The sequence below is a fragment of the Entelurus aequoreus genome, linkage group LG05, assembly GCF_033978785.1.
Source record: "Entelurus aequoreus isolate RoL-2023_Sb linkage group LG05, RoL_Eaeq_v1.1, whole genome shotgun sequence".
NCBI classification, from domain to species: Eukaryota; Metazoa; Chordata; class Actinopteri; order Syngnathiformes; family Syngnathidae; genus Entelurus; species Entelurus aequoreus.
The window spans coordinates 46197083-46224144 of NC_084735.1; the positions used below are offsets into that span (position 1 = coordinate 46197083).

A 27062-nucleotide genomic window follows, 5' to 3' on the forward strand; every position below is an offset into this window, starting at 1 on the left:
TTTGCAACGCATGAAAATAAAAAGGGGTGGGATTTGAATTTGTCATCGCTTGCTCTCATTTCCTTTGCTGACCTGTTGGCTCTGAGCTCCTGGACTTTGAGGTGAAAAAGTGCTGACTTCTTTGACCGCTGACTTGTTTTCAGTTGTGCTATTAATAGCTCCACGCTGGTCTCTTGTGCCACGGAAGGAGAATGAGGCCTCACGTGCCCCTCGTCATGAGACCGGAGCACTGATATTAGCGGGGACTAAATTTGACTGACATTGTTCAAGGTGGATGAGTGAGCTCTAAAGTGCACGAAGACGTGTTTGTGTGAGCGTGTCGGCGTTTATGATGACACGGGGAAACATCAGGAAGAGGCTGGGGTCTGAATGCAGTGGTCACTGCTTCATGGCACATTCATAAGGCGGATGTACGATCTACTGATTCACTATGCATGCGTGCATGCCGGCAAAACCCTTAGAGCACCTCGAAGACGTTCTTTGAACACCTTTGTCATGTGTGTCATAAGGGGAGGGGGGTTTGGTGGGCCATGCCTGAATTTTGGAAACCATGCGGTGATGGTGTGACAAACTTGGGAATGATGATCGTGTGTTCACGGGTGTGGCGGTGCAGCATAGGAGACTCGCATCTAGTTAGGCTGGGACAGTCCCAGGGCCGTAGCCAGGGCAGCCACGAGGAGGGCGGAGCTGAACAGAACCGCCGCGCCGCCTGATCGGAACACCGGGCGGCCGTTCAGGGGCTGCACCGGCCTGAAGGTCCCCACCATGGGCTTGCCGTCATGGAACTTGAGCTCAGAAAATGCCCGCAGCTGAAAGAAAAAAAATTGAAAGTCAGCATTTGGGGAAAATACTTTAGTGCAGCAATGAAAAATACAATTGAATATTGAAAAAGGGAATAATGGAGTTCCACAAGGCTCCGTGCTCAGACCGTGACTAATTACACTATTGTTACTATTTACTGAAAACCATAAATGTTCTCTTCGATCCAATTACAAATACATTCTATTTTTCTTGTCTGGAACAACCCACTACATGTGTATACATTTTCTTATTCATCCAGGTCCTTGTATTCTCAGGTCAGTCAATCGATGGCAAGCGGACTGTTTGGTTTGTCTTAGAAGACGTTTCGCCTCTCATCCAAGTAAGCTTAATCAGTTCATGCTCATAGACTTAGATTGGTCAGATCTAGTCTTAGACTATATTGGTCAGATCTAGTCTTAGACTTAGATTGGTCAGATCTAGTCTTGGACTTATATTGGTCAGATCTAGTCTTAGACTTATATTGGTCAGATCTAGTCTTGGACTTAGATTGGTCAGATCTAGTCTTGGACTTATATTGGTCAGATCTAGTCTTAGACTTATATTGGTCAGATCTAGTCTTAGACTTAGATTGGTCAGATCTAGTCTTGGACTTATATTGGTCAGATCTAGTCTTAGACTTATATTGGTCAAATCTAGTCTTAGACTTATATTGGCCAGATCTAGTCTTAGACTTAGATTGGTCAGATCTAGTCTTAGACTTATATTGGTCAAATCTAGTCTTAGACTTATATTGGTCAGATCTAGTCTTAGACTTAGATTGGTCAGATCTAGTCTTGGACTTATATTGGTCAGGTCTAGTCTTAGACTTATATTGGTCAAATCTAGTCTTAGACTTATATTGGCCAGATCTAGTCTTAGACTTAGATTGGTCAGATCTAGTCTTAGACTTATATTGGTCAGATCTAGTCTTAGACTTATATTAGTCAGATCTAGTCTTAGACTTAGATTGGTCAGATCTAGTCTTAGACTTATCTTGGTCAGATCTAGTCTTACACTTATATTGGTCAGATTTAGTCTTAGATTTATATTGGTCAGATCTAGTCTTTGACTTATATTGGTCAGATCTAGTCTTAGATGTATATTGGTCAGATCTAGTCTTAGACTAAGATTGGTCAGATCTAGTTTGAGATTTATATTGGTCAGATCTAGTCTTAGACTTATATTGGTCAGATCTAGTTTTAGATTTATATCGGTTAGATCTAGTCTTAGATTTATATTGGTTAGATTGGTTAGACTTAGATTGGTCAGATCTAGTCTAGAACTGGTCTATTTTTCTTGTTTTTGGGAAAGCTACGTGGACACCATACCGTATTTTTCGGATTATAAATCATAGTTTTTTCATAGTTTGGTCGGGGTTGCGACATATACTCCGGAGCGACTTATGTGTGAAATTATTAACACATTACCATAAAATATCAAAAAATAATATTTATCTCATTCGCGTAAGAGACGAAGAAAATGTCAGCAATCGTCACACACACGCCAACCAAAAAGAATTTGGCGGGGGCGGGTCGTGGCAGAAGTGCATTGTGGGTCATGGGATGCTAACTGCTGCTATGTCCGTAGCTATTAAAATGGACCATTTCAACATTGGCGGTAACTTATAAAAACTGAGAAGGGCTGAACAAAAAAGGCACCGAAAAGGAAATCATATTCTGCCGATTACAAGCTGGACGTAGTGAAATATGCAGCAGAAAACGGCGATCGAGCAGCAGAAAGAAAGGACAAACCAGGAGCTATATATATATATATATATATATATATATATATATATATATATATATATATATATATATATATATATATATATATATATATATATATATATATATATATATATATATATATATATATATATATATATATATATATATATATATATATATATATAAATATATATATATAAAATATCAAATGTATGCCATAAAATTTCCTTCTGAGAAAACCTGTTATATTGCATAATTTAAAATTAAAACATTTTTTTAGGCTCTTTCGCTTGTGGTTGAGACATTTTATATATATATATATATATATATATATATATATATATATATATATATATATATATATATATATATATATATATATATATATATATATATATATATATATATATATATACAGTATATACATATGTGTGTATATATATATATATATATATATATATATATATATATACATACATATATATATATACTGTATATATATATATATATATATATATATATATATATATATATATATATACACACATATGTATATACTGTATATATATATATATATATATATATATATATATATATATATATATATACACAGTATATACATATGTGTGTATATATATATATATATATATATATATATATATATATATATATATATATATATATATATATATATATATATATATATATATATATATATATATATATATATATTAGGCAGATTGGAGTGAATGACGCTGTGGTTAGTGACACTTAATTAAATAGAAATGGATTGAAATACAGATGGGAATACATTATTTTATTTATTTAATGGCAATTTGTGATGAAATAAAAAATCCCTTATTTTTAGCCATCTTCCTGAGAAATTTACCATATTTTGAAAAGCAAATGCTGACTGTATGGTGGACTCTGTTCAGTAGATTGTTATGCAGATCTCTAATAAACCACATTTATTAATATGCCCAACCTGATCAAAACTCATAGGGATGGGGTTCTCGAACAATGTCCAGATCACGGCCTCGGTGCAGCCTGGTGTGGTCAGGGAGCCCTTGTAGCGGTAAAAGGTGGTCAGGTTCTGTTCAGGTGGAATGAACTGTGCCAAGGAGGCGGGAGGCAGCGATGTGTTGCCGTCTGAGAAGAGACAACAACATTAAATCTTCTGCCATGCTGTTGTGGTTTTGTTTATTTTGAAGAAAAGTCAGCACCTACTTGTTGTTTTGATGCTTCGCAGAGCACTGACAATGGGCTCATACTTTCGGTTGGCAGTATTGGAAACCTGAAAGTGGGAAATTCATTTCTTTGCTGTCTTTCCACTTGGACAGTGTGTGTTAAAAAGTACACAGTTCAAATAGTTACCACATAGAAAAAGCCCAGGACTGCAACTCCCTCTGGATCCGCCAGTGCTGTCGTCAGATCGGTGTAATGATGCTTCATGTGCACAATGTGCAGCTGCAACACAAAAATACTTTTTTTTGGTTCAAATCGCCCAACAAAACTATCTTAACTTAATCAGTCTGGAAGGCGTTGCAACACTTGTGGAGGGAAAAGGTACAATCTAAGGAATGTTGCTGAAGTGAAGAAACTTGAATCGTTCACAAAAACCCACATGACCTAAAACTATGATGTGGCCTCAGTTATTCCAAGAAGTAGTTTAACCCTCCAAGGATGACTTCATAGAGGAGCGAAAGGACAACAAATTCCTCGGGGAGTTAAGAGTGCATGAAACATGTTTGATTCATATTTATTTCTACTTGTTTTTTGCTCAAATATCTCAATTAACTTCAGTCCTAAATAAAAACAGCAGACGTCATGTTTTATTTTTGCCCATTTGATCTAATTATGTCAGTTTTATCCATCCATCCATTTTCTACCGCTTATCCCTTTTGAGGTCGCTGGGGGTGCTGGAGCCTATCTCAGTTGCATTATTTTATTTTGAAACATTTGCATCAGTCGATGAGTCATCATCCTTATAGGAAATGTTAAAGGGTTGGGTATTGTGGTGAGGATGAGTAATACAACTTATGTTAATGTCTTGTTTTCATTTTTGCTGTGTCAGATTACAAACTTTATAGCATTGTAGTATCTTGGGGACAAAAAAGTCCTCATTGACTACAACTATACTGTAATTAATATTTTTAAATGAAGAGTAATTTCACAATTTTCAAATTTCAGGGAATCATTTTGGAAAAAAAGTGTACAATTCATCATATTTTCTGTTTGTTAATAAATGGGACAATTTTGGTCACATTTTTCTCTAATTCCATGAATTATCATCACGTCACTACATACCACCTCCCTCCCACAGCGTCAAAGACTGCACAGTTAAAAATGTGAATTATAATGGTAGTCAATGAGTTTTTTTGATACTACACCTATATAAAGTTTTGAATCTAACCATACAAAAAATGTAACAATGCAAAGAAATGGATATTTCGGCCTGATCTTTACGCCAGAACCTCAGCCCTTTAACATTCACTATTAATGATAACTCATGTGATGCAAAATGTTCAGAATAAAAGAACTTGACAAAATTGCATTTAAAATTTTAAAATTAAGTAGATTAAAAAACACATGACATGTTTGCTGTTTTTATTGACGACTGCAGCTAATAAATAATTTCTGCAAAAAAGTAGAAAAAGTATCAATCCAAAATGCTATTGTACACTCTTAACTTCCTGTGGACATTTTCATCCATTAGCTACTTAGTTGACAAAATGTTTTTCCAAGTGAATCATTGATATATGAAAACATTTTAAATGGATATATTACAATTAGACATGAGAAGGAGAAATAATTCCTTTCAGAGTAACACAACCAAACCAATGACCAAAAATAGAGCAAAGATGTATCTTAAAGGATGATTATACTCTGAGGGTTAAGCAACAATAATTTAAAAATGATTAGCATAATAAGGTGACTCGCACAGTCAGGAGATGGAGGTTTTCTCTCTTTCTGCATCTCTGTGTGAAGTTTGCATGTGCCTTTGTTATTCCAGCCATAGCAGCGTCATATAGCATATACGTACCGGATTTATATGACCCCATTCCTGGGTGGATCTCACGTGAGAGGAAGAAGGGGGTTAATTATTTGGCAATGCAGTCTGCTGAAAATGATGGAAAGCGCCACTCTAAATAGCAACTGACGCGGTGGTCAACGTTGGAATTGACAACACTATATTGCCATATGGCGGTTAATGTGGATAGTGCACACCCCATTTTTGTCACGTTTCATGTGTCAGGTAAACCGCGACAAAATGGGCCCCCTTACCCCCTTATATAGATTTATAGATATATATACAGTAAATAGTATAAACGTATATAGATATAAAGATAGATAAACAGTATATAGTCTATAGATTGGGTCAATTCAACCTAATCATTAATTTGTTCTATATGATTTTTGGTGACATTTTTGTTCATAAATGTGCTGGTAGATTTTTCTAAATAAAATGTTGGGAAACGCCGGTTGAAGCAACAATATGAAACAATTCTACAGTCCTTCTTCGCCACATCGTGCTTTTAAGTTTGCGGCTTCAATTAATATTTTTTTTTAAACCTATTAATTTATTCTAAGTATATGTGTAAGCTTTTTCTTGTTTTTGGGAAAGCTACGTGGACACCATACCTGCCCATGTTTTATCCGTTTGTCCCAGTCCTGTTTTTTCATTGGATTTTGAACAAAAATTCCTTACCTGTACCGGCGCGACTACAATGATCGTGTCGACTTGACTCAAACCTCAGCAACCCGCACAAATTGCTTGTTACGTGATTAAATCAAATCACCAACGGGAGAGAGATGGATGGACATAAAAACGGTAGGGAAGACATTACGGCAAAAAATCTAAACTTTTTGTAAATGTCTTGACAAATGGAAGCCGTATTATCTTTAATGTAAGAAGAGCTTGCATCTGCTCACATGTCCTCTTACTTTCTGTATCATCGAGGAAGAAATGTGAGCCGTTTTGAAAAATGTCTCAACCACAGGCGAAAGAGACTAAAAAAATTGTTTTTATTTTAATTTAATTTTATTGCTGTTCTGAGTGTTGCTGGGTCGGGTTTGGTTTTGGAATTGTATTGTATTGTTATGGTATTGCTGTGTATTTTTTTGTTGGATTGATACATTCAAAAAAAATATTTTTTTTAAATGTGAATCGATTCTGAATCGCACAACGTGAGAATCGCGATTCGAAACGATTTTTCCCCACACCCCTAATATATATATATATATATATATATATATATATATATATATATATATATATATATATATATATATATATATATATATATATATATATATATATATATATATATATATATATATATATATGTATATTAAGCTTGTAAATAGGCAGATTAATCACACAATTGATCACGGATGATACATCTTTTTTTCTTTTTCTTTTTTTTCTTTTGTCCTGTCCAGCTTCTCAGGCAAATCATGTAGTTGATGTAGATGCCCATATCGGCTGTTCAGATTTACTTTACAAAAGAGAAGTGTAGGATACTTCTCTTGTTGCCTTATTTGTATTTGACTTTATTAAATGTATTTATATAATCATTTGATGCAGCCGGGCCGGAGCAGGAGGGGATAGAAAGAGAAAAAAAGGGCGGATGATTCATCTAATATGAAATAATTCTACAGTCTTTCTTCGCCACATCGTGCTTTTAAGTTTGCAGCTTCAATATATTGCTTTTTTTTTTTTTTAAACCTATTAATTCATTTTAAGTATATGTGTAAGCTAACTTAAGCATTTTCAATCACAAAAATGGCTAAATGACCTAAAAATATCAATACCACGTTAGATGAGACCATACCAATCAGAGTGTGCTGTTCAGTATTGTGGCCACTGATTGGCTGAGCCTCAGACAACGTTGCTATCTTACATTAAACGTGTCATGATCCCATATGACGGTTGTGACCATCTTCACATCTTTTTCTGTGTTTCTATCATTTCCTGTCCTGGTGCTCTTGTTATTTTTGAATTCCTTGTTCTGCTGCACCTTCCCTTGCTGCTCTGTTTCCTGGAAATATTTTCCATTAGTTAATGTAGCCTGTTTAGTTTCACCTGTTGCTCTTTGCCAGTGCTGGATCATTGTGCTCTGTACCTTGACAAGTGTTTTGTCTCCAATGCACTTCCATGCTGCAAGATTTGTTTTGCACTACCTGTGTTTTCCAATTAGAAGGACTTCTTGCCTGTACTCAGCCTTCCTTGCTCTGCATCCTTCTTTTTACACTTAGTTAAGATTCAACTTTTCCCTCAATGTCAGAAGTGCCTCTCACAGAGATGCAGGTGAAAAAAACTCACATTACGTTATGTTAAGGTTGGGACATGGAAAATAATAATAATAATTTCGAAGTAGAAGTCATATTTAAAGTGGTATTTTTTTGTATTTTACTTTACATTATTATTGCAGGATGCAAAGCAATTTGATCAGGTGTAAAAGTACCTCCATGGGATACTGCTCGCCATCAATGGTGTGTTCGGAGCCCGCCTCTCCATTGTTTCCCCAGTGCAGGTGGAACTGGACCGCCTTGTAGGTGGTCGTCAGACCTCCACCTGAGATTGTGCTCAGGTGAGGAACTCCAACCTGAACTGGAGAGGACGAGTACAAAGAGTTACCCCCAAAGTTGTCGCCTATTTTGAGCAGACTCGACATTATATGCTCACCCGAGTGGCCGTTATTCTTGATGGTGCCTCTGAAGATCTGCTGGTAGTTGGTGAACTGAAGAGGAGTCAAACGCTCGTCTTTTAAAGTCTTCCTGGTGACAATGTTGATGGGTGATTGTTGTTTTCCAGCACATGCGTCGTTTGCATGGTTCCACTTGTCTGGAGCTAAAACATCACAACAATACTTTTAGTGTGGAGACATGAGGACGTGTGTTTGATTCAACTTACTGTTGCACTGATGCTCACAGGTGAACTGGGACTGATAACACCAGTCTGGAAGAGATTCATGAAATCGTTAAAATCATAATTTTTCATTGAAATGGTGGCATCCGCGACACTAGTTTAAGAGCAGATTTCGTCTTTTATGTGACAAAACAGCCAATTGTTCTTTTATTTATTTAACTCAGCTATTATTGCCACATATTAAACACACAGGATATGTTATCATTGTCACAAATATATGTCCTTTCTATCCGAGTAAACAACCTTATACAAGCCCATTCTTGCAAAACTGACGGTGAAGTTTATTAATATTTCACAATCGGCGCGCACGTTGCGACTCTGTACTCTGAGGCAAATATCTGCTGCTTTATCTCACGTATCAAATATTTATGAAAAACACTCGGTGCCATTGAAAAGAAACAGCAGCTCTGTTATTGGAATTGTATGAAGGCTTCTCCCAGCCAACATTTGGGAAGGAAGTCTTTGCCATGTCAACCTTTTCCTCCTGTTCATGCACAATAATGGCTGCTGAAAATAAACTGCCATTGATGGGGAACCGCTCCTGTTGTAGCATTGTGATTCATATCTGCGTCTGCTGTGATCTTTTCCTCACTAAATGACTGCCGTTTATTTATTCAACTAACAAAGTGATGACTTGACAAGTGAGTTTATTGCAGGCTCTGTACACGACATGCACATTACACGGCAAATTATTTGCCAAGATTTAAAATTATATTTAAAAAAATATTATTTTTAGTCATTGACTTTACATCATAATATTAATTTTAGGATGAATAACTATATTTTGTCTATTCTAGTTTTAAAATGTTAGAATTGAGAAAATAGCTATTCGAATAAGATACTGTATTTTAATTTTCGTCACATTGTAAATCTTCTTTAAAGATTCTGCAACATCCCGAGGATGCTAAATTTAAATTTGATTAAAGTTAAAATACCACTGATAGTCACACACACACTAGGTGTGGTGAAATTATTTTCTGCATCTGGGAGGTGAGGGGAGCAGTGAGCAGCATTTTTGGTGATTTAACCCCCATTTCCAACCCTGAGTGCCAAGCAGGGAGGTAATGGTCCCATTTTTTTAAACTCACGACCTACCGATAAGAATTGCAAGTTGAAAATGCTTGTTTTGAGAATAAAATTGTTATTTCTATCTTAAAAGTCCTGCTAATTTCTAGATGTACAATTTTTAATGTAGGATGTCTTGTCAAGTAAAATTAATCAGCTGCATGGACAGATAATTTCACACATTTTTTGTATTTTTTTTCCTAAAAAATGTTTTATCTTATATTTTGTCAGTTCTTTTTGCAGTGTATAATTGGATCCAATACAAGCGCTGTATCAAAATATGGTGGTTAATTTGTCTTCATTATTAAAGTTTTTTTATTTATGTAACTGAATTTTTTGCATTGTGATATTGTAAACTGCTTTTTTTTTACAACGCATTATGCTGACAATTTCATTCAATAAAAATTTGTGAGCAAAAAGAGTGCTTTAGAATTCAGTGTGTGTAAAAATTCACTGTAAAAGAATTCGGTGTATAATAATCTTTATATACTGAATTTGTACATACTGAATTTTAAAACACTGTATTTTAACAAACTAATTTTTTAACACACATTTTGCTCACACATATGTATTTCATGAAATTGTCAGGATAATTTGATGTAAAAAAATGTTGTAACATAATTTCAGTGTGAAACAAGCTTTATATATTATTATATAAGTATATTTTTACAAAAATAACACAAATTCACAAATGTAAGCATTTTTATGATTTGATTTGATTCACAGTGCACCACTGCAAACTACCATAACCATAAAGTAAACTACAATCTTAATGTTTTAAAAAACATAACATGTGCTAGATCCTAGCCAATTAAATCGCTGTTTGCAAAGACCAATCAGAGATTGTTTCTCATGGAGAAGAGCAACTTCAAAAGCTAACAGAGTGCGAGGAAACTGTAAGAAAACTAAAAAAAAGTTAAACGAAAGGAAAACAAACACACTTTGATGTGGTTGTGTAGCAGGCGGAGAGCAGAATAATAAAGAACACTTCCGGTGTATACGTATATGTACATGTATACACACGAGGCAGACAGCCTTCAGACACAGAGAGTTTCCACCTACTGTAGCTTATAAATTCATTTTTTTCCCACGCAAAGTCTTATGGGAACGGATTGAGGCAAAATGGCCCATCCACTGTACCCCACGTCAATCAAATGTCATGATATTGAGATCCTGTTCGGTAGTATAGTTAATACAACTTTTTCTTAAAGGCGGACTGCACTTTTTTGGGAATTTTGTCTATTATTCACAATCCTTTGTAAGAGAAGAACACATGTTTTTTCTTTTTCTTTTGATTTATTCTAACTAGTAAATATATGCGATCAATAGTCTGCTTACAATGGAGCCCATGGAAGTCGCTCTATTCCACCTATAAAGCCCTTTTTAAAAATTCTAACACCTCCAATAAGGTTTTGAATAGATAATGTAAGTATATATGTAATTTACTAATGGGCACATTTATAATAACATTTAATATATACCAGTGGCGGGCCGTGCGTTTCCCACCTAGGCCTTCAGTGATGTCCGACTTCAAAGATTACCTCTCAAAATACCATAATTTATGTCCCCACATGACCATTGCTGGAGAAATACTATACAGAAACACATTTACACCCTACTGGGCATTGAATCACATCAACAGTATACAAAACGGGTTATTTTCTGGCACATTTAAAAATCAATTAAAACGCATCAGCAATTAAAACATATCTTATGTGGTACTGCCAAAATTAAAATTGCAAAAAACATGTTAAAAGTGAAAAAATAAAACATTTGAACTCAAAATTTGTAGGACCTATTTGACGCCGTATAAGCCAGTGGTACCCCTCGTCGTCGGCTTATTCGAGTGGAAATGGTGAGCATTTCATCGCCAGAACAGCTGAGCTAGCTTCCGGGGTTGGCCGACATCATCTCACAAGATGTAGTTTCTCTTTAAATATCCTTCTTGAAAATGGCCTTCCAAATATATATCTGCCACCTATTCAACTTATTGTTCTCCTTCTCTGTTATCTCGGTCTGGCTACGGCGCAACACTTCCCGTTTCCTGCTAAATTGAAACTTGTGAACGCATACTCACTTTGGAATGACAAGTGAATATCCAATCAGAGTCTAGTTAACATCAGGCTACTCGGACAGGCTACTGACAACAACTCGTGATCTGATTGGCTATCGCAACTATCTATCACTGTATGTCCCCATTCACTTACAGTGCACGGACGCCTGCATTGTTGATTCTGAAGGCGTCTGGCAGATTTGGTACAGCATGGCAACATAAGCTAACTGAATTCTGATTGGATACTAACTAAAATTAAAAACAACAGCACTGGAAGGAGCATAATATGACATGAAGAGAATATGAATACTTTTAGATATTTAGGGAAAGTAAATAAAAAAATAATTGTATCTTTAATCATGATCATGATTTCTGGTTGTGTTAGGCCAGCAGAGAAGGCCTTGCTGGCCCTGCCGGCACACCACTGATATATACATAGTTTGCTCATTTTAAGCATACAGCAACTCATTACTTTCAAAACGCAACACAGCGTTCACTTTTTCGTTCAACAACATCACTGCTTATTACTCACTGCAGACTTCATGAGAGCCAACAAAAATAAACAATCACTTACTGTACAATATCTGCTCATACCTGGATACCGACTGATAGGATCTGGGTCTAAATTGGAGGCCAAATTGGACCAATTTGCTGGATTATGTCCTCATCCTTCTACTGTCAAGGTGAGAGTCATTATTTATGATCTAGAATTATCTTTCATGAGCTCCGAGGCGTGAAAGCAGCTCACCGCAGCCGCTGATGTCAATACAGCCAGCACAAGCTGTCAGCTCCCTCTGACCACGGCGCCGCTTAAAATAGTGTGTCTGCGTGAGCACTTATAATAACAATATCGCTAATACTTGGTTGATATTCAAGTCACGAAATGTAAATGGGTTTACTGGGTTTTATGGGCGGAATAGAGGACTTCCCATTGACTCCATTGTAATCAAACTTTTATTTACCTTTATTTACGAGTTAGAATGCATTAAAGGAATACATCGTCGTCTTGTCTCTCATAATGATTGTGAACGATAGGCAAATTTGAAAAAAAAAGTGCAGTTCCCCCTTAAGTAAGTAAAAGGTTGCTCTAATGAGTTGACAGTCAAGGCCGAAGTGCAGTGCAGTCCACAAATCTTTGGCTCTTACGAATCGTCCCGAATGAAACGGCTACGTTGGGTCGGGGAAGTACAGAGCAACCAGCTTTGTTTACATGGCAGTCTCGTTTTGGAGGTCATCACCATCATTGGTTACAGCAAGTGTAAATGTGCCTTTTTTTTGGGGGGGGGGGGGGGGGTTGTTTTTTCTGTCATTTAAATATATCAGTTATAAAAACAACCTCATAAATGTTAATATACAGCAAATACAAAGGAGGTTCAATAATAAGGTTGCTTGAATCAAATGAAGAATGCCTGAGACCAATGTTCCCTCTAATATTTCATGTGTGTGAGGAAACGCACAAACTCCCTGAGCATTCAGTGGAGCACATGTGAGCAACATCAGACGTGCACACTGTGGCCACACCAGCGTCACACCTGTCCCAAACCTGACTACATAACAATTTAAATGTTTTATTAAAATAATTTTCTGATATAATTGATTTTGCCTCCTTACAATGACAATAACAAAAAAACATGTTTTTCATGACCGATGTGCTACTATTGTATGTCTGGCTGCTGGTCCTGCCTTTAAAAGAAATGTTACCCCTTTCAGAGATTACATTTAGTTCTTGTAACTTTCTGTCTGTAAAATACATCTTTTTATTAGCATTTATGAAATCTAGTGACAATATTTCATGAACAATATCCTTAGATTAACATTCTTAATAAATGGCAGTAAAATAAGCACACATCTGATTGTGGAGTCAGTATTACAACCTGGCATTTACACATTGTGTGGCGTTGGGGTTGTCCGACTTTTTTTGTGGCCATAAACTCAACACTGGCTAAGTGCCATGAGTGCATGTGTTGGTGCAGGTGAGACAGAGCGAGCGGCTTCTGTTGAAACGACGGATGACAACGTTGGTTTAAGCCTGGTTTGTATGGCAGAAAATTACCAGTTTTTATAGATACAAGTTTTTTTTACTCATGTTTTTGGTGTGGTTACAAACAGTTTTGCTCAATAAAGTGATTGATGGAATTCTTGTCCGTAAAGTGTCTCGACAGACGATAATTGAACTGTGTTGACAAAGATGGTTTTATTCATTGGGGCCACTCTTGTTGTCACCTGTCACTCACAGAGTTGCATTGTGAAATCATACAGAATAAATTGTAATGTGTTTATTTTGTTTAAAGTTCAGATGGGATTTTTGATTTCCTGCGCGGCATTAATTTGCAGTGCGCTGAGGGCGCGTGAGCGGTGCGCCATTGCGCAGGCGCGCACCTTAGAGGGAACGTTGCCTGAGACCCTACACCCCCTGTCAAAACTACCAAATGGTTTGTTCTATCTGGATAAGCAAACCTAGTACTTAACTCAAAACAGTCAAAATGGCATCAAAGCTCACCTTTTTAAGCTTTCACACATAGCATTAACATTTTGGAGCAAATTTGAGGTGATGGGGTAAAAGTAAATATGCTCTAAATCTACATGTGCCTACATAGGAGAAAGTTATGTGCAAGTTTCACTTTTGCATCTCTTCGCATAACTATAAATGTGGTGCGTTCAAAGACAGAGCTGTTACAAGTTTTTGATGAGAGGAGAATTAGGGAAAAACGATGTAATCAATGACATATATATATATATATATTTAATACATGAAAACATACTAAATGTGTGTATGGGGGGGGGGCATACATTGGGTTTAGGGTAGGATGGGAGGCCCTTTAGGAGTCTCGTGTATGGGTGCCCAGAACTTGGTGCTACGTCCCTCGACACGGCCATTGAGCATGTTACATCTTTTTTGGCAACTAAAGTGGAGGACATCAGAACAGCCCTTTGAGACACTTGTGATTTAGGGCTATATAAATAAACATTGATTGATTGATTGAATGTTCAAAATTTAGACTATGGTATATCCAAAGTCCAGCTCAGGGGCCATTTTGGCCCACAACTATTTATTTATTGGCCCCTTTTGTCAAAGACAAAATTAAACATGGCCTGACACAAGACACCATAGAACACAAAGCTACATGAACTTAATACTGTATATTTGGACCCAGTGCTGCCCCACCCTGATCATGCGCTGCTGTGAAGAAGCACATGTAAAATGTGAATTAATGAATGGCAGGGTGAGTAATGTGAAATGGTATTGAAAACATATTGCTTGCTCTTTTCTGCTCCGTCACTGATAAGAATATAATAGCAGATTTCCCCAAATCATCCAGTGTTATGGATTCAAATCCAGGTTGGAAGTGAGGTAGCAAGGTCTTAATATATACAAAAAAGGTAATAACAGTAATACAAATAGAAAACAATTTAACTGAACAAATTAAAAAAGTTAATAGTCTTTAAATTTAATTTTTTATGTTGTTGAAATTGTTATACTGCAAGCACAAAAATGTATTTCCCTCATGAATTTGTTTCAACGCAAAACATGCATGAAATTTAACTCAAATTGAATTAAAAAAGTATACAAAAATACGAAAAGGTTAAAAATATTTCAAATGTAATTATTGTAAAATGTAATTTATAATTAATGATCCGTACATGGCGGCCATATTTGGAACCAACTAACAGCGATAAACAAAGGACGACTATTTTATGAATTAGATCATTTCGATACAAATTTAAATAAATAACTTTTTATAAACATTTTTATTAAGAATGAACTTTTTAAGATAACAAACTTTTCTCATGGAGCTCTCCACATGTATAATGTAAAAGTTTACCAGGATTTCACAGCCTTTAACAGTATTTTTCTCTCAGTAAAATCCACATTTACCGTAACAAAGGGACAAGCTCAGTGGCCTTGTGGTTAGAGTGTCTGCCCTGAGACTGTGAGGTTGTGAGTTCAACCCCATTACCTGCCTGCTTGGCACTCAGCATTAAGGGTTGGAATTGGGGGTTAAATCACCAAATGGTTCCCGAGCGCGGCCACCGCTGCTACTCACTGCTCCCCTCACCTCCCAGGGAGTGAACATAGGGATGGGTCAAATGCAGAGGACAAATTGCATCACACCTAGTGTGTGTGTGACTATCGTTGGGATTTTAACTTTTTAACTTTTTTAACAAGCGATAGAAAATGGATGGATGAATGGAATACAACAACAACAACAAAACTTTCTCCTTATATTTGACAGCAATTAACTGCTATTTGACAGTAAAATACTGTAATCAGAGTCCTCTGTAATATCCCAATAAGTGACAGGAAATTCAAACTGATTTGTCTCTGAAAGGGTTCTTTAGACTACTTTGCAGAGTCTGTACAGTAGGTGGCGGTATATGCATGTTAAAGTCATAAACTATACAATTACAATCGGGAAAGTTGCGTCTTTTGGTTGCAATTGTATTGTAATTAACTGTGAAATCACAGCTTTGCAGTGACAGCAAATTGCTGTCAGGATATTTCGCAGTAAATGTTACCGTGGAAGTCACGTCATTATTGCTGTGAAATTGACAATGAAAATGTGCCGCGCAGTCACGCAGACTCCTTATCGTCCATTAATAACACTTTCATCTTGATATGTCGCGCATAGCATGTACGGCAGCGTTAAAAGGGCACTGCAAACACTATTGATCAACTCAAATATTTGCCACCAAATCAGAGCCCTTTTTTTGTATTTTTTGGTTCCACGCAGCCTCCCGACCAGACGCACACGAAAAGGAAAGAGAATGAAGAATGTCCTCAATCATCCACCTGAGAATACAGCTCCATCCGTGGACCTGCGTGTCAGAAACACGCAGCGGGATCAAAGTGATGGAGGGGCAGGTGCATGCACATGAACAGCCCCCCCCCCCCCCCCTTTTTGCAATCGTTCAAGTTGTCGCTGTGTGTGTAATGTGTGAAAAAGGGTGTGTGTTTGTCCAAACAATCCACGGTAATTATGAATGATGGATGAAGTCTCTCACCTCCGGCTCCAGTGCAGAAGGTCCAGCAGGACGCGAGGAGGACGATCACCAGAAGATGCTGCATGTCGGCGGAGGCTTCTTTTTCCCCAATGTGGTCACATTCTTGCAGGGGGTCTTCTTGTACTTATATCCATCAGGAAAGAAAGAGATAGGCCCCGCCCCCTTAATAAAGGATGTATCTTCCCTGAGGGCCCCCTCTTTTTTCTTCAGTGGCTCCCAGCATGTGTGCGTGTGTGTGTGTGTGTGTGTGTGTGTGTGTGTGTGTGTGTGTGTGTGTGTGTGTGTGTGTGTGTGTTCTTGTATTTCTACCCTTCTTGAGACATCAACAGGGAAAAGTACCTGAAATCATGGTGCTAATACGGGAAAACCATTGCATCTAATTGAGAGCCAAATACTAGAGTCTGTGAACATTGCTCCAAAGTCAGGATTTTTTTGTTGATTTAATGTGCATGCAAAAGTAAACATTGACAGGTGCAAATGCAGCAATATATGACAAAAGAAGACGGCAGCTGAAGAAGGACTTCCCTATTCATCCCCGAAAAAATCCGCCAGGTGAACAGCCGATTTTACAACTTCCGGTGCTGACGTAAGACAACCCGCGTCCCATATGTGACCATAGGATGAACAAATACACTACGGTACTAAGACTATGGTGGCCATTAACAGTTAGTTTCTACAGCTGGGTTGTCCAAAGTGCGGCACTGGGGCCATCTGTGGTCCGTGACTCCTTTGTCATCGGCAGGGGTCCCCAAACTACGGCCCGCAGGCCGGATCCGGCCCCCCAGCATCCAAGTTAGAAAGTCCCAAGTTAAAAAAAAAAAATTTTTTTAATAAATAATTATTATTTATTTATTTATTTTATTTTTTTTGAAGTCTTTCCTTTCTAATCCATTTTCTACCGCTTGTTACTCTCGGTGTCTCCTAGTCGCTCAGGCAAATCATATTGTCTAAAAATGAATTTTCCCATCGATAACGTGACAATGTTAAATGTTGATGAACATCAATGTTATACACATATATATATATATATACATATATATACTGTATATATATATATATATATATATATATATATATATATATATATATATATATATATATATATATATATATATATATATATATATATATATATATATATATATATATATATACAGTCAAGAAAATAAGTATTTGAACACCCCGCTATTTTGCAAGTTCTCCCACTTAGAAATCATGGAGGGGTCTGAAATTTTCATGGTAGGTGCATGTCCACTGTATGAGAGATAAACTAAAAAGAAAAATCCAGAAATCACAATCTATGATTTTTTAACAATTTATTCGTGTGATAAAGCTGAAAATAAGTATTTGAACACCAACATTAATATTTGGTAGAGTAGCCTTTGTTTGCAATTACAGAGGTCAAACGTTTCCTGTAGTTCTTCACCAGGTTTGCACAGACTGCAGGAGGGATTTTCGCCCACTCCTCCACACGGATCTTCTCTAGATCAGTCAGGTCTCTTGGCTGTCGCTGAGTAACATAGACTTTCAGCTCCCTCCAAAGATTTTCAATTGGATTTAGGTCTGGAGACTGGCTAGGCCCCTCCAGAACCTTGATGTGGTTCTTACGAAGCCACTTCTTGGTTTTCCTGGCTGTGTGCTTTGGGTCATTGTCATGTTGGAAGATCCAGCCACGACTCATCTTCAATGATCTGACTGAGGGAAGGAGGTTTTTGGCCAAAATCTCACAATACATGGCTGCAGTCATCCTCTCCTTAATACAGTACAGTCGTCCTGTCCCGTGAGCAGAAAAACACCCCCAAAGCATGATGCTACCACCCCCATGCTTCACAGTAGGAATGGTGTTCTTGGGATGGTACGCATCATTCTTCTTCCTCCAAACACGCATAGTGGAATTATGACCAAAAAGGTCAATTTAGGTCTCATCTGTCCACAAAACTTTCTCCCATGACTCCTCTGGATCATCCAAATGGTCATTGGCAAACTTAAGACGGGCCTTAACATGTGCTGGTTGAAGCAGGGGAACCTTCCGTGCCATGCATGATTTCAAACCATGACGTCTTAGTGTATTACCAACAGTGACCATGGAAACAGTGGTCCCAGTTCTTTTCAGGTCATTGACCAAGTCCTGCCGTGTAGTCCTGGGCTGATTCCTCACCTTTCTTAGCATCATTGAGACCCCACCAGGTGATATCTTGCATGGGGCTCCACTCCGATTGAGATTGACTGTCATGTTTAGCATCTTCCATTTTCTAATGATTGCTCCAACAGTGGACCTTTTCTCACCAAGCTGCTTGGCAATTTCTCCGTAGCCCTTTCCATCCTTGTGGAGTTGTACACTTTTGTCTCTGGTGTCTTTGGACAGCTCTTTGCTCTTAGCCATGCTGAATGTTTGCGTCTTACTGATTGTATGGTGTGGACAGGTGTCTTTATGCACCTAACGACCTCACACAGGTCTCATTTGCACCCCTGGTTGGGAAATCTATCAAAATTACGGTGGTCCCAAAAAGGAGGGATTTTTCACATTGACGGTGTGTCGGTTTTAAAAGTGCTCCCCCTCTGGTCAACATATGTAATAACAAGTGTGTGTAAGAAATTGAAATGCGCCCCTTTTGGCCAAAATTAATTTAAAAAAATAAAATAAAAATGTATATGGAGACATACTGTAATAACTTGAAGTAAATAATGAAGAATAAAAACCAATTACAAACAAAAAAATAAATTAAATAAAACAATTAACTCAAAGCAGTCTTTTTCTCACAATGTGTCGACTTTTTTATTATAAAATTGGGAACAATTTCTCATATTCTTTCTGTTTCTGTAATATTGCAATATTTTCTCGTAAAATTGTTACTTTTTTTATGTAAAATTGTTATTTTTTAATGCAAAATGGTGACATTTGTCATAAAATTCTGACTTTTATCACAATATTGCCAATGTTTTGGTTTTTCTTGTAAAATAGTGACATTTTCTGAGTAAAATTATGACTTTTGTCATAATTTGTCATAATTTTTGTCAAAATTATGACTTTTGTCATAGTTTTGCCAAGTAAAATTCCGATTATTATTATAATATTGCCAACATTTTAAAGTTTTCCTGTAAAATTGTGATTTTTTTCGAGTAAAATTACGACTCTTTTCATAAATTGCCAACACTTTAAGCTTTTCTTGTAAAATTGCGACTGTTATTGAGGAAAATTCCAACTTCTATCATAATATTGCACAAATGTTCTGTTTTTCTTGTAAAATGTTGACTTGCGTTGAGTAAAATGACGACTTTTATTATAACACTGCCCAAATTCTAAGTTGTTCTTGCTTTTTTTATATTTGCATAGTATGTATATATTATTAATGTTGTAAATACAAATCTTTATACATCTAGAAAGGGTGGTCCTAAAGAGGTAGGCATTTTTCAGAGGCCTCAAGAAGGTAATAAATGCATGAAGGTGTGTGTGTGAGTGTGTGTGCGCGCGTGTATGTGTGTGTGTGTGTGTGCGTGTGTGTGTGTGTGTGTTCTTGTATTTCTACCCTTCTTGAGACATCAACAAGGAAAAGTAGTGAACAAGTTAGGAAGGACCGAAATCATGGTGCCAATACAGAAAAAACATTGCATCATTTTTTTGTTGATTTAATGTGCATACAAAAGTAAACATTGACAGGTGCAAAGGCAGCAATTTATGATAAAAGAAGACAGTAGCTGAAGAAGGACTTCCCTATTCATCTCCAAAAAAAAAACGCCAGGTGAACAGCTGATTTAACGACTTCCGGTGCTGACGTAAGACAACCCACGTTCCGTATGTGACCATAGGATGAACAAATACACTACGGTACTAAAACTATAGTGGCCATTAACAGTTAGCTTCTACAGCTAAATAATGACACAAAAACAATTACACACAAAAAAAAAAAAAAATACAAATTTTAAAAAATACCTAAAAGCAGTCTTTTTCTCACAATGTGTCGACTTTTTTTTTTATAAAATTGGGAACAATTTCTCATATTCTTTCTGTTTCTGTAATATTGCAATATTTTCTCGTGAAATTATTCCTTTTTTTATGTAACATTATACATTTTTAATGCAAAATGGTGACATTTGTCATAACAATTTCTGACTTTTATCACAATATTGCCAATGTTTTTGTTGCTCTTCTAAAACAGTGAAATGTTTTGAGTAAAATTATGGCTTTTGTCATAATTTTGCCAAGTAAAACTTTGATTATTAGTATAACATTTTAAAGTTTTCTCATAAAATTGTGACTGTTATTGAGTAAAATTCCAACTTTTATAATAACATTGCACAAATGTTCAGATTTTCTTGTAAAATTTCGACTTGCGTGTAAGTAAAATTACGACTTTTATTATAATACTGCCAAAATTTCATATTTGCATAGTATGTATATATTATTAATGTTATAAATACAAATCTGTATGTATACAAATACAAGAACGTGTGTATGCGTGTGCGGGTGTGTGTGTGTGTGTGTGTGTGTGTGTGTGTGTGTGTGTGTGTGTGTGTGTGTGTGTGTGTGTGTGTGTGTGTGTGTGTGCGAGTGTGTGTGTGCGTGTGTGTGTGTGTGTGCGTGTGTGTGTGTGTGTGTGTGTGTGTGTGTGTGTGTGTGTGTGTGTGTGTGTGTGTGTGTGCCGGATGACGCAATCACTCCTGTCAACGTGCCGACAGGTAAACACATCCTGTTGATAGCGGGATTAATGGAGAAGGTGACAAGTTAATATTTAATAGAAGCAGCTGAGAGGAAATATGTCGTCTGGTGATGTCTACGGCACATTTTCATATCTGTTGTCCTTCATAAAACAGACGCTTTCTTTTCAAAAAAGTATGTATAGAAACCAAGTCAGAAAACACTTGGCTCTCCAAAGTATCACCATAATGGCCATTACATTAGAATACAGTAGCATCGTAGGTGTAAATATTCATTAAACACAAGGCAGGGGATTTATTTGAACCAGTTTATTTAATAATTTTTGCAACCTTAACATTACACACTGTTTTAACTGTAACACTGTGTCTGAATATTTAATTTGGTGATTCTTTGGTGTACCACTAGATGGAGCCCGCAAACCACCAGTTTGCCACAGTTTGACAATCACTGGTATGGGTCATTTGCTACGGGGCCGCACAGAAATATTAATTAATTTGTAAACTACCGCACTTTCTCCAACTTAACTTTGGCCTGTCCCACTAAACACAGCAATAACTTGGTAATAGATGTGTATTACAACTCCTCATAGGAAGTCGCCATTTGTTATAGTACATTAATGCACATTAAGTTAAGTTAAGTTAAAGTACCAATGATTGTCACACACACACTAAGTGTGGCCAAATTATTCTTTGCATTTGACCCTTGATCACCCCCTGGGAGGTGAGGGGAGCAGTGAGCAGCAGCGGTGGCCGCACCCGGGAATTTAATAAACATATAAAATGTTAATGTGCCTGTGGAGGGGGGCGTGGTCGCCGCGCCTCCTGCAGGAAGGGCGTGTGTATGGACCGGCTTCGAAGCAGCTGACAAGTGAGTGGATTACCCAGCTGAGGCGCGTTATCTAATCACCTGTCTCTTTTATCAGCAGGGGCCGAGGCCATGAGGGGGAGAGAGGAGAGCGCAGACACGAGCGAGCAAGAGGCCGCGAGCGAGACAGCCCTGAGTATTAAAAAGAAGCAAAATAAAATACTTGCACCCTGGACTGCAGGTCCCGCCATGTCTATCAGACCACAGAGATCCCACACACAAGAGACGTTTACAATTGGCGCCCAACTAACCTGTGGCCAGAAGATGACGGCACCGAGTCCCCTGACGGCACTGGGACAAGTGCTGGCGGACGTGGCAATGGCGAGCCAGCACCAGCTGGAGGCGGTCCGCCAACAAGTGGCCCAGCAGAGCCAAATTTTGCAGGCACTGGCGGGCCGGTTGGTAGCGGCACCGCCAACGTCATCAGCCGTCTCCGTGCAAGGCATGGCCGAGACCGAAGACCCCCAGGCATTTATCGTCATTTTTGAGGGCACAGCGGCAGCATGCGGGTGGCCTGAAGAAGAATGGGGGGTGCGCCTACTGCCGCTGCTGGTGGGGGAGGCACAGCGGGCGGCGTTTAGCCTACCGGCGGCCTCCCGCGTGCACTTCCTGGACCTGAGGAGGGCGGTGCTGGACCGGGCCGGTTGCACCGCCGAGGACCACCGACGCCGATTCCGAGCGCTGCATCTGGGGAAAGAGGACCGCCCGTTTGTGCTCGGGCAGCAGCCCTGGGACGCGGCGACACATTGGCTGCAACCAAGAGACGGCGACAACCGGGTGGTGGAACTCGTCGTCCTTGAACAATTCCTGGAGGCCATCCCGGCGCGGACATCAGCCTGGGTCCGGTACCACCGGCCACGTGACTTGGCAGCAGCGGTGACACTGGCGGAAGACCACTTAGCGGTGCATCGCAAGGCGTGGAGGGAGGAGAGGACCGCAGAAGCAGCCGAGCGCCCAGGGCCAGCCCCGCGCAGACCACGCACAGACTGACTTTTCCTTTGCTCTCGCCCAGGTCCCGACACGCCCCGTACCAGCACCGCGCCGGCCGCACGCGCCCCAAGAGACGGCTTCGACGTGGCCCTACGGCCCCGGAGAAATAACCCCTATTTGTCTCCTGTCTTCCAGTTTCCGGTCGCTGCTGATATGGTGCTTCCCCCACAGACGGCCCCTCAAACACCTGGGCAGGCGTGCTGGAGGTGCGGGACAGGTGATTCGGGTTGTCAGCCCTCCGGCGCCCTCCCCCGGCCCGGGAGAGACGTATCGCGTCCTGGTAAGGGCACAAGGGAGTACACACCGGGCAATGGTGGATTCGGGCTGTGAGCAGTCTATGATCTACCAGAACCTGGTTCGACCCGGGGCTTTGAGGCAGGCAGCACGGGTGAAAATCAAATGTATTCATGGGGATGTGCACGAGTAACCTGTAGTGCCAGTAGAAATTTGGTGTAATAAAAGAAAATATAGTGTCGAGGTTGCTGTAAGTGTGCACCTTACGCACCCCTTAATTCTAGGAACTAATTGGGCGGGGGTTCATGACTTAGTGAAACAGTGTGCAGGGTTGCGTTCACAACCGGTAGGGAAATGGGATATCTGCCTGTTCTCAGCGGCCACGCGAGGTCATCCGGCGCTGCCGAGGGGGAACCGGCGGGGGCTTCGCGGGAAGCCCCCGGCCCCCCAATGGCACCCCGTGGAGGACTTCCCCCTTGAGCAGTCGCGGAATGACACTCTGCGCTCGGCCTGGGACCAAGTGATATCAATTGAAGGTCAGCGGGCGCGCTCGGGAATAGCGCAGGTATTCTCTCACTTTGCATTAATCAGGGACAGATTGTACAGAGTGAGTTGTGACACTCAAACAGGAGAAGAAATCACCCAGTTGTTGGTGCCAAAACACAGTCGGGAAATGGTTTACCAGGGGGCGCACTTTAACCCTATGGCTGGCCACATAGGGTATGATAAGACACTCAATCGGGTAATGGTCCGGTTCTATTGGCCAGGCATCCAGGCAGACGTGTGCCGCTGGTGCGCGGCCTGCCCGAACTGCTAGCTAGTCAATCCCGCGGCCACCCGTTTGAAAAGATTGGCATGGACCTCATCGGACCATTCCACCCGAGCACTCTGGGATATCATTTTGTGTTAGTTCTGGTGGATTACGCAACTCGATATCCCGAAAGAGTGCCGCTGCGGTCCATCTCTGCAAGTAGTGTGGCACAAGCACTGTTTTAGGTCATCTCCCGAGTTGGAATCCCGAAAGAGATTCTGACTGACCAGGGCACGTCCTTTATGTCACGCACGATAAAGGAACTATACGGACTATTGGGAATTAAGGCTATTCGGACTAGTGTCTACCACCCGCAAACCGACGGGCTGGTGGAGCAGCTGAATAAGACGCTGAAAACCATGATCCGTAAGTTTATGCACGAGGACAAACCTAATTGGGATAAATCAGACCTGGGCATTCTGCGGCCCGCGGGCCACATCCGGCCCTTTGTGCGTCCCTGTCCGGCCCGCGTGAGGCCAATCATAAATGACAAAATACATTTATCTATGTCGAGTGTGCAATACAACGGTGCTGCTTTTGTTTTGAAAAGCGTTATTTGTATTACTTCCGTGTGGACATATGCGTGTGAGTGAATGTGAACAGCGGCAATTACAAATTACAAAATAAAGTTTAAAAAACATCTATGTCGTGCGCGCAATAAAACTGTGATGCTTTTATTTTGAAAAGTGTTATTTATGGGCGTATGTCCGGGTGTAACCTGTGAGTGAAGGTGCACAGCGACAAGTGATGCACGGTGTGACAGTCCTAACTGCCGTGCGGGTTCTCAGGATCATCCAGGGAAGACTTCTTTATTATTTCAATAACAGTCTTTTGCGTGCTTTTCAGCAGCTGCCTTTTCTTACGTGAGCACAGGAATGGTTTCCTTCCGTCCGCCGTCTGCTTTTCAGCAGCATGTCGCCGTCGTTCACGTGGTAGCAGAGGATGGTTTCCTCCCATCCGCCGTCTTTCTCCGTGTCTCTCTCTTGATGTTCACATCTCTCGCCCTCTTATACGGTCCAAGAGGGTGATTGCACTGTCCACAGCTGCGGCACCACGCACCTTATGCTGATTGCGGCGTCGCTCCCAGCGCGCCCCCCCTTGCCGCTCCCTCATCCACGCCTCCTTGCCGCCATCTTGGAGCGGGCGCCGACGGTCCGCCGGCCCCGCCTCCCCACACACGGTTACCCCCGAGACGCTAAAAAGAGAAAAGTTGATGACGAATGGCGTGTTTTCAACAAGACATGGACTGTCAAGTATTTCTTTACAGAAATTAAAGGTAAAGCCGTGTGCTTAATTTGTGTTACACAGCTTGCTGTGTTTAAAGAATATAATTTGAATCGCCACTACATGACGAAGCACAAGTAAAAATACCGGAATGTGTCTAATGAAGAGCACGCAAGGGAGGCTGATGCGTTGATGGTAAAACTGCAAACCCAACAAGGACTTTTTGCCATATTTCACACCCCCAGAATGCAGCCGTCAGGACAAGTTTCGTCATTTCTCACAAAATCGCCAGAAAAAGTAAGACGTTTTCTGACGGAGAGTTTATTAAGGAGTGCTTATTGGACTCTGTTGCGCTGATATGCCTGGAAACTTGGAGCTTCAGCTGAAGAACAGAACGGCCGACTTTGACTGTTTTTCGCTGGCTTTGGATGAGAGCTGCAATGTACGTGACACCGCCCAGCTGCTCATCTTCTTACGTGGGATAACTGCTGACTTTCAAATCACGGAGTAGCTGGCAGCCATGCAGTCAATTAAAAGGGACAACCACAGGTAATGACTTGTTCACATAGGTAAATGCGTGTTTGGCCTCCACAGGGTTTTTCCCTTTTGAATTGTTGTTCGGCAGGAAGCCGCGCGGGGTTTTGGACATAGTTAAGGAAAGCTGGGAGGAAGGTCCAAGCCCCAGCAAAAATGAAATTCAATACATCATGGACCTGAGAGCAAAACTCCACACATTGGGTCACTTATCACGTGAGAATTTGCTCCGGGCCCAGGAACGTCAGCAGCGCCTGTATAACAGAGGGACACAGCTAAGAAAAATTTCACCGGGAGAAAAAGTGCTTGTATTACTCCCGACATCCAGCTCGAAATCACTTGCCAAGTGGCAAGGACCCTTTGTGGTCACACGGCGAGTGAGTGATGAGGGCGAGCCCCCCAACCTCCCCCCCCCGCCCCCTCCCGTTGGCTCCAGACAGAGACGATTTTTGTTATTTGGGTCCAAAATACCCCTGCGTTAGTGGAAAAGCGGCAAATGAGTGAAAGCGAGAGAAACGTTGCCATGGAGACGAGGGCAGTCACACCGCGACACCTGTCCGTCAGTAATAAAGTCCCCGATAACCTGGACCAATTCAAACCGTTATTTGTTTTTTTTTATTGTTTAATTTGCATTGCCTCACACGATGAACACTACATATATTTTTATATGACGCCATTTAACACTCCGGGAGCCGTCACTTTTTCCCGGTACTTTCCACCAACCGCAGTGTTGCTGTCGGGAGGACAAGCGGAACGACACACATTGCGGAAATAACATTATTCTACGTGCGTCGGTTAAATACAAATATATTCCACAACCTCAAACATGTCTTTTTCAAAGCGTGCAGTGAAGAGAAAGGTTAGTGATGAGCAAAGACAATTCCAGGAAAAGTAGGAGATGCAATATTTCTTTGTTGAGCACAGGGGCACTCCGACATGTCTTATTTGCACAGAGAAAGTTGCCGTGCACAAGAAATACGATTTAAAACGTCATTATACAACTAGACATGCTGAGGAGTATGCAAAATACCAGGGAGATGAGAGAGTGAACCGGGTTGCACATTATGTGTATGTGTATACATTGTTGCTGCCTGGAGAAATCTAATTATTATTGTTAGAATAGAATAGAAAGTACTTTATTGATCCCTGGGGGAAATTCAGCACCA

The 27062-nt window shown here is 39.8% G+C and overlaps 1 protein-coding gene across 1 annotated transcript; it reads right to left on the reverse strand.

Annotated features, from left to right (window-relative positions):
• Positions 1 to 475: 475 nt before the first annotated feature.
• ca4a (carbonic anhydrase IV a) lies at positions 476 to 16727 on the reverse strand. Its single transcript, XM_062046416.1, has 8 exons — positions 16583 to 16727; positions 8446 to 8490; positions 8218 to 8382; positions 7997 to 8142; positions 3903 to 3995; positions 3756 to 3822; positions 3514 to 3677; positions 476 to 809 (listed from the first exon to the last, which is right to left on the reverse strand). The coding sequence occupies exons 1-8, from the start codon at positions 16644 to 16646 to the stop codon at positions 630 to 632; spliced, it is 924 nt and encodes a 307-aa protein (XP_061902400.1). The 5' UTR covers positions 16647 to 16727; the 3' UTR covers positions 476 to 629.
• Between the last annotated feature and the right edge of the window lie 10335 nt (positions 16728 to 27062).

Coding starts and splice junctions, on each gene's coding strand:
- ca4a (XM_062046416.1), bottom strand. CDS start 16,646: ATGCAGCATCTTCTGGTGATCGTCCTCCTCGCGTCCTGCTGGACCTTC. Junction 8,383..8,445: donor CTGTGAGCATCAGTGCAACA/GTAAGTTGAATC, acceptor GTGATGTTTTAG/CTCCAGACAAGTGGAACCAT. Junction 3,678..3,755: donor GCGAAGCATCAAAACAACAA/GTAGGTGCTGAC, acceptor GTCTCTTCTCAG/ACGGCAACACATCGCTGCCT.